The 8,834-nt window shown below is 33.7% G+C and overlaps 1 protein-coding gene across 1 annotated transcript; it reads right to left on the bottom strand.

The window, feature by feature from the left end:
- Positions 1–1,751: 1,751 nt before the first annotated feature.
- On the bottom strand, positions 1,752–4,093 carry LOC18042767 (cytochrome P450 CYP82D47). Its single transcript, XM_006432647.2, has 2 exons — positions 3,074–4,093; positions 1,752–2,375 (listed from the first exon to the last, which is right to left on the bottom strand). Exons 1-2 carry the CDS (start codon positions 4,022–4,024, stop codon positions 1,752–1,754), a joined length of 1,575 nt encoding a protein of 524 aa, XP_006432710.1. The 5' UTR covers positions 4,025–4,093.
- Between the last annotated feature and the right edge of the window lie 4,741 nt (positions 4,094–8,834).

The raw sequence follows: 8,834 nt of genomic DNA, 5'->3' as shown, positions 1-8,834 counted from the left end.
AAAAAACACCACTTTGTCAAAAGAAGAAAGTTCAGAAAAGGTCAGGCATATGTTTCATTTTTGGCAAGAAAGGACATTATGCAAAACAATGCAAATCCAAGAAGAGGATTCCAGCCAAGCTACTTCAACTCATTAAAGATCTAGAGTTTGATGATGAGTACTATGAATGGTCTGACAAACCTAAACAGGCATTACTCGCAATTGACTCACAATCTCAAAAGTCTGATACATCCAGCGAGTCAAACGAGCTAGAAGAATCTTCAAATGATGAACAAGTTATAAATATTTTTTAAGAACAGCCTATTGATGTAACAATGAAGTCAACATCAACATTCAGACCCTATGTCGAAATCATCCTCTAGTTATTAGATAATAAACAGATTGCTCTCACTGTCTTAATTGATACTGTTATCATCCATGGAAATTGTCTACCCAAAAGGTACCATGTACTGACACAAGTCAGCTTTGCAAAGCAAGTGGTGATAAATTCTATAGTCATAAGTACACTAAGCTTATTGAAATTTTACCATTTGGTAAAAGATATAGTTTCTTCGCTTATGACTCTTCAGGAGAAGATCTACTACTTGGAATAGATTTCTTGAGTCTCATTGCCCCATTCACTTTCTATTCAGAAGGATTTGGTTATACAATTACCAATCTTGTTAATCAAAAGTCCCGTTTCCTTATGATTCTATGGGTTGAGCAATAATTCATTTTTGGGAGGGGTAATAAGAGGAAAAAAAAAATCTAGTTTAGAAATTTGAAATCTAGTACAAAGAACTTCTACAGTACTATGTAGCTATTCCAAACAAGTTATGATCTAGAGAAAAATACTTTGTTTCACTCTCATATAAAGAATGATGGACCATGGCTCATCAAAGGTTTTATTACTATAACTCTATATTACAAGACTCTAGGACTCGATGATCCAACACACTCCCAGGGAGTCCATTTTATAGGCACTAAGGGAATCTCCTTTTACTATTTATATCATTACATCTTATCTCTAGCGAATCTACTTTATGACTCATCACTTCTTTACATTACATCACACAGTACATCCTTATCTCTAAGGAATCTATTTTACAAATCACTACATGTGACACCATACACTTGTCACTTTTTTAAATTACATCACACAGTACATCCTTATCTTTAAGGAATTTACTTTACAACTCACTACATGTGACACCACACACTTGTCACTTTCTAAAAATAAGGTGCCACACCTTTTAAAGAAAACTGTTCTATGTATCTCTTGACCAAATAACCTAGTTTTGGGAACACAGACTTTCTAGTCTTCTATAATATTTCTATTGTGGAAGATCTGTTTCAATGGCGGCTACAGAGCATACTTTATTATAGTAAGGCTTAGGAAACTCCTTTTGGGAGTACTGGCTCTGATACCAAATTATAAAGACAAAAAATACAAAGGATGATTTTATTACTGGAAGAGAGAATACAAGGTTTCACTCAAGTATTCTTATTATAACTCTATATTACAAGACTCCAAGACTTGATGATCCAACACACTCCTAGGGAGTCCCTTTTATAGGCACTAAGGGAATCTCCTTTTACTATTTACATCATTACATTTTATCTCTAGGGAATCTACTTTATGACTTATCACTTCTTTACATTACATCACACAGTACATCCTTATTTCTAAGAAATCTACTTTACAACTCACTACACGTGACACCACACACTTGTCACTTATTTATTAGTCAATCAATATATAAATAATTAATTTAGCTGTAGACGGCAGCAGAAAGACGTGGAGTAACAAGTACTTCAAATGGTTGAGATTTCTCCATGGTCAACCCTAATCCTTCACCCATGTCCACTGGTTCATTAGATGGGGTTGCAAAATTAAATCCCTGAAGTAGAGAAGCAAGTGTAAATTGCATAACTTGGAGGGCAAATGACACTCCAGGACACATTCTTCTACCACTACTAAAAGGTAACAATTCAAAATTTTGTCCCTTAACATCAATATCCTTATGCCTCGTCAAAAATCTTTCTGGCTGAAACTTAGATGGCTCTTCCCAGACACTTGGATCACGTTGAATTTTCCAAGCATTGATAAAAAGTTGTGTGCTGGCAGGGACATGGTAACCATTAACTGTGCATTCTTCTATAGACTCATGGGGAACTAAAAGTGGCCCAGCCGGATACAAACGCATTGCTTCTTTGAGAATGGCTTGCAAGTAAACTAAATTTTTTATATCTGATTCATTCACTTGTCTTTTTGTGCCCACCTGAATATCTAGTTCATTTTGAGCCTTGTTTAGAATATCACGATGATTGAGAAGCAAAGACATAACCCATGTCAGTGTTACTGTTGTGGTGTCTGCTGCTCCCAAGATAAGAGCCTGCAAAATTGATAGTGTGTAAGGTGTTGTTTTGCTTTCATATGTTACAGTTATTCACAATGGAACTTAATGAAATTCGACTTCAACACTTATTTTTTTGGCACCTTTTGAATTTTACTAGTAGAATTAGATTCAATGCACCATGTCAAATCTACCAATACATTACCAATGACTTGTTAAAAAACGTAGGTCCAAATTGACTAATGCGATACATAATGAATGGATGATGATTTCATCAACAATTTAATTCACTTTTTTTTCCTTTCAATGTGGAAATAGAATAACTAAATATTATTAATTCACATATTACAAATTTATTAGTTGCTCTGGTTTGTTAATCTTATCTTGAAGAAAGATGTGTACAACAGTTTTAATGACTATGAGCGTAAACTGTTTTGAAAAAGATAGAATATTATATTAAATGTTATGTACAAATTAGTAAAACTTCTTGAGTAAAAAGAAGAGGTCTAAGGTAAGGTCTAGTTTCATTGGTAAGAAATAACTTTGTTAAGGCTTAGGATTAGTTCACCTTACTAGTGTGTCTACATTAAAAATAAAAATATAAAATACTAAAACATGAAAAAGTAGTTCTAAGTTCGAATACTCCACTCATGTGGATGCAGAGAATGTAGAGGTGATTGAGTCGAGCTCAGACTATAATTAAAATAATAAAAAAAAGTCGGTTAGGAAAGGCTTACCAGACAAATAGCTTTATTGATTGTATCAACATCACGACCCAAATATTGCTCTGTATCACCTAGGATTGAAAGCATGACATACATAAAATCTTCTTCTTTTTTAATCTCCTGAGAGTCTCTCTTCCTCTTGTGCTCTTCTAACCATCCTTGAGCAACAACGTCTAATTCTTTGGCAATCTTCTTCATTGACCTCTCATCACCCCCTATATCCAACCATCTCATAAACGGTAGCGCATCTGACACCACAAACTTACCACTCATTTCAAAAAATCTCGTCAGTAGTTCTTTCCATTCTTCACTATCCACTGAATTGCACCCCTTTCCAACAACCATTCTTAAAACCACATTACGGAGGGTGTCCCCAAACCATTTCTTCATCTCTACTAGCAATATCTTATTAGTGCTTTTGTTCTTGTGCCATAACTCATATAACTCCTTCAAACATGTCTTCACCTCGTATTCTCGTACGTGCTTCAGCTTCTCAAGCCGATGGTTTGAGAGAAGCCCAAGTGTGGCTATCTTGCGTGTCTCGCGCCAGTAGGAGCCATATGGGCTGAAGCCAAACATGGAAAAATTGTAGCCTAAAATCTCCATGGCTAGAGTTTTAGGACGGTTGGCAAAGACTTTGTCATGTGTTGTGAGACACTCTTTAGCAATCTCCCAATTACTCACGATTAAAGCTGGATTTTTGCCCATCCTGATAATAAAGATTGGTCCATACTTGTCAGCCATTTTGTCGAACACCCTGTAAGGAGGTTTTGGCCCTCGTAAGAGGTGTAGATGGCCAATCACTGGCCAAGCTCCACCTGCTTCTGGTGCTCCCCTTTTCTTCTTGCCTATGCATTTTCTAAGCAAATTTCTTGAAACTAGAAACGACGTGTATAGAATGATTAAAAGGGTGATTAAAATTGCAGCTACAGCACTTGTTTGAGATGAAACAAGAATGCCCATGGCCGCTAGCTCTAAAATTTGAGTGGCAGTAGTTGTAAACTTTTACAGCAGTTATAAAATTTCTGAGTAACTCTCTCTATCTTTTTGGAGCAGATTTTTGATCTGAACTTTAAATAGACTATACCAAGAAAGGTCTCTGTTCAAGTTTTAGAATTGAATCAATATAAATAATAATAAAAATAATGTTGTGCTATGAAGACTTAAGGCTTTCAATTGTTTTAACGTGGAAGAAAAAAGTGACAATAGATAAATTCAAATACGAGAAGTTCTAGAATACATCAAATAGAATACGTCAAATGTAATACAAGTAATTGATGTATGTATGATACGTCTAATTAAATTTTATATATCCACCATTTATATGTGATCTCTCAAAATAAATACACATTTGTTATAAATATTATTTACTTGTTGAATGACTAATATAATACCTCTAATGTATACACTTAAAATTCTATTGATATTATTACAAAGTATACAAAGACAATATAGAGGTGTAAACTTGCATATTAAATTGTCAAAATTGACAGCTAAAATGTTATATTTCAACTTAAAATTGGCAGCACTAATGTACCTAATCATAAAATATGTTGATTAGTTCATACGCCATCTATCCAGGCCTTTTGACTAGTTAATCCAAGAAATTAATCTATCATGACAAATGTTAGAGAATAATTATTGAGATATTTGTGATTAAAGTGAAGAGAATTATGAACACGTCACTGTCTATCCGAGCAGTTGAGAGTAACGTAATTTAGATTGTGAAATATTAATTCTTTCTATACACCATAATTTGGATAACAATTCTATGTTCACAGGCCTTGCTTATATATGTTAATTAGATTTTTTAAGTATATGAAGATTAGATTTTATTTAAATAAGATCGGTTACATCCTAAAAGTTTTAGAAAATAGTTATTTAAATCTCTAAGTTTTTAAAAAAGAACACCAAATACCTTTTTTTTTAATCATAAAACCTTTTAAATATAGTAAGTAAAAGAATTGGACTTTAATATTTTTAAATTAATACAAATATAATACAAATAATTTAATTTTTCTAGACTAATAATATTAAAATATTTTTTAAAATTAAAAAAATATTTTTAAACATATAAAATATTATATTCATTTAGATAAAGTAAATAATAAATTTGTATCTATTACAAAGATTTTGAGTAAATCTTAGGGTTAAATAAATTTTACAATTAATAAAATATATCTCACAAATTAATAATATTAAATATTATTTCATATAATATTCAAAATAATTTAAATTATTATATATTTATTATAATATTATGTTTCTATTTATTATAAATATTACCTTAGATATAATAGCATATGTTTAAAAAATTGAAATATTAAAATTAAAATATTAAAATATTTTTTTAAATATTGAAATTGTTTTAAAACGTTAATATTATAATATTTATTTTAATATTTAGCAAAGATTACACAAAAGGTTACCAAGATCTTACTTCCAATCTTGGTTGGAAGCCGCGACGCGCTGGTAGTAACATCTCAAAGAAGGGTTTGGCTACAATGCCGTTGGCATTGTACCCGGCACCATGCCGGGCTCTCAAAAAGAGAGCCCGGCTGTCTTTGGCTGCCATTTGGCAGCCAAGGACTTGGTGCAGCCGGTTAACAAACCGGTTGCACCATTTTTTTTAAAAAAATATATTAAAAATACAATATAAAAATAAAAAAATTAAATAAAATGTCAAAAATAGTTTTTTATAATATAATTAACAGCAAAAGATAAAGAAATTAAATAATATAATAGAAACCCTATAATACAATATAATATAATTAAATAGAATGGCAAAAAATAAAGAAATTGAAAATGAAAAAAATAGTATTTCAGATTTAACGTCAGTTGTTGCATGTCTGACATCTCGATTGAATGTTTGACGTAAGATGTTGCATGTGTTGAATAAAGCCAAAAAAAAAAATATTCCAGAATATTCTCGTCCATTTTATGTTTGACGTCGAAATTGCAAACTTTACGTGATAAATTGCATATTTCGCGTGAAGTGTTGCAAGTTTCATGTTTAACATCAGTTCTTGCATATTCGACGGTTGGATTTCATGTTTCACGTAAGATGTTGCATGTGTTGAATAAAGCCAAAATAAAGAATATTCCAGAATATTCTCGTCCGTTTCATGTTTGACGTCAAAGTTGCGAACTTTACGTGATAAGTTGCATATTTCGCGTGAAGTGTTGCAAGTTTCATTATTAACGTCAGTTGTTGCATGTCGGACGTCTCGATTGCATGTTTGACGTAAGATGTTTCATGTGGTGACTAAAGCCAAAATAAAGAATATTCCAGAATATTCTCGTCCGTTTCATGTTTGACGTCCAAGTTGCGAACTTTACGTGATAAGTTGCATATTTCGCGTGAAGTGTTGCAAGTTTCATATTTAACGTCAGTTGTTGCATGTCGGACGTAACGGTTGCATGTTTGACGTTAGATGTTGCATGTCTTGAATAAAGCCAAAATAAAGAATATTCTCGAATATTCTCGTTCGTTTCATGTTTGACGTCGAAGTTGCAAACTTTACGTGATAAGTTACATATTTCACGTGAAGTATTGCAAGTTTCATGTTTAACGTCAGTTGTTGCATGTCGGACGTCACGGTTGCATGTTTGACGTTAGATGTTGCATGTGGTGAATAAAGCCAAAATAAAGTATATTCCAGAATATTCTCGTCCGTTTCATGTTTGACGTCCAAGTTGCGAACTTTACGTGATAAGTTGCATATTTCGCGTGAAGTGTTGCAAGTTTCATGTTTAACGTCAGTTGTTGCATGTCGGACGTAACGGTTGCAGGTTTGACGTTAGATGTTCCATGTGTTGAATAAAGCCAAAATAAAGAATATTCCGGAATATTCTCGTCCGTTTCATGTTTAACGTCCAAGTTGCGAACATTACGTGATAAGTTGCATATTTCGCGTGAAGTGTTGCGTTTCATGTTTAACGTCAGTTGTTGCATGTCGGACGTCACGGTTGCATGTTTGACGTAAGATGTTGCATGTGTTGAATAAAGCCAAAATAAAGAATATTCCGGAATATTCTCGTCTGTTACATGTTTAATGTCCAAGTTGCGAACTTTACGTGATAAGTTGCATATTTCGCGTGAAATGTTGCAAGTTTCATGTTTAACGTCAGTTGTTGCATGTTGGACGTAACGGTTGCATGTTTGACGTTAGATGTTGCATGTGTTGAATAAAGCCAAAATAAAGAATATTTTGGAATATTCTTGTCCGTTTCATGTTTAACGTCCAAGTTGCGAACTTTACGTGATAAGTTGCATATTTCGCGTGAAGTGTTGCAAGTTTCATGTTTAACGTCAGTTGTTGCATGTCGGACATCACGGTTGCATGTTTGACGTAAGATGTTGCATGTGTTGAATAAAGCCAAAATAAAGAATATTCCGGAATATTCTCGTCCGTTTCATGTTTAACGTCCAAGTTGCGAACTTTACGTGATAAGTTGCATATTTCGCGTGAAGTGTTGCAAGTTTCATGTTTAACGTCAGTTGTTGCATGTCGGACGTAACAGTTGCATGTTTGACGTAAGATGTTACATGTGTTGAATAAAGCCAAAATAAAGAATATTCTGAAATATTCTCGTCCGTTTCATGTTTAACGTCCAAGTTGCGAACTTTACGTGATAAGTTGCATATTTCGCGTGAAGTGTTGCAAGTTTCATATTTAACGTCAGTTGTTGCATGTCGGACGTAACGGTTGCATGTTTGACGTTAGATGTTGCATGTCTTGAATAAAGCCAAAATAAAGAATATTCTCGAATATTCTCGTTCGTTTCATGTTTGACGTCGAAGTTGCAAACTTTACGTGATAAGTTACATATTTCACGTGAAGTATTGCAAGTTTCATGTTTAACGTCAGTTGTTGCATGTCGGACGTCACGGTTGCATGTTTGACGTTAGATGTTGCATGTGGTGAATAAAGCCAAAATAAAGAATATTCCAGAATATTCTCGTCCGTTTCATGTTTGACGTCCAAGTTGCGAACTTTACGTGATAAGTTGCATATTTCGCGTGAAGTGTTGCAAGTTTCATGTTTAACGTCAGTTGTTGCATGTCGGACGTAACAGTTGCATGTTTGACGTAAGATGTTACATGTGTTGAATAAAGCCAAAATAAAGAATATTCTGAAATATTCTCGTCCGTTTCATGTTTAACGTCCAAGTTGCGAACTTTACGTGATAAGTTGCATATTTCGCGTGAAGTGTTGCAAGTTTCATGTTTAACGTCAGTTGTTGCATGTCAGACGTAACGGTTGCATGTTTGACGTTAGATGTTGCATGTGTTGAATAAAGCCAAAATAAAGAATATTCCGAAATATTCTCGTCCGTTTCATGTTTAATGTCCAAGTTGCGAACTTTACGTGATAAGTTGCATATTTCGCGTGAAGTGTTGCAAGTTTCATGTTTAACGTCAGTTGTTGCATGTCGGACGTAACGGTTGCATGTTTGACGTTAGATATTGCATGTGTTGAATAAAGCCAAAATAAAGAATATTGTGAAATATTCTCGTTCGTTTCATGTTTAACGTCCAAGTTGCGAACTTTACGTGATAAGTTGCATATTTCGCGTGAAGTGTTGCAAGTTTCATGTTTAACGTCAGTTGTTGCATGTCGGACATCACGGTTGCATGTTTGACGTAAGATGTTGCATGTGTTGAATAAAGCCAAAATAAAGAATATTTCGGAATATTCTCGTCCGTTTCATGTTTGACGTCGAAGTTGCGAACTTTACGTGATAATTGGCATATTTCGCGTGAAGTGTT

The sequence above is a fragment of the Citrus clementina genome, unplaced genomic scaffold, assembly GCF_000493195.1.
Source record: "Citrus clementina cultivar Clemenules unplaced genomic scaffold, Citrus_clementina_v1.0 scaffold_5, whole genome shotgun sequence".
Taxonomy (NCBI): domain Eukaryota; kingdom Viridiplantae; phylum Streptophyta; class Magnoliopsida; order Sapindales; family Rutaceae; genus Citrus; species Citrus x clementina.
The sequence above is the reverse complement of the archived record's forward strand: the minus strand, read 5'-3'. Positions and strand labels throughout refer to the sequence as shown.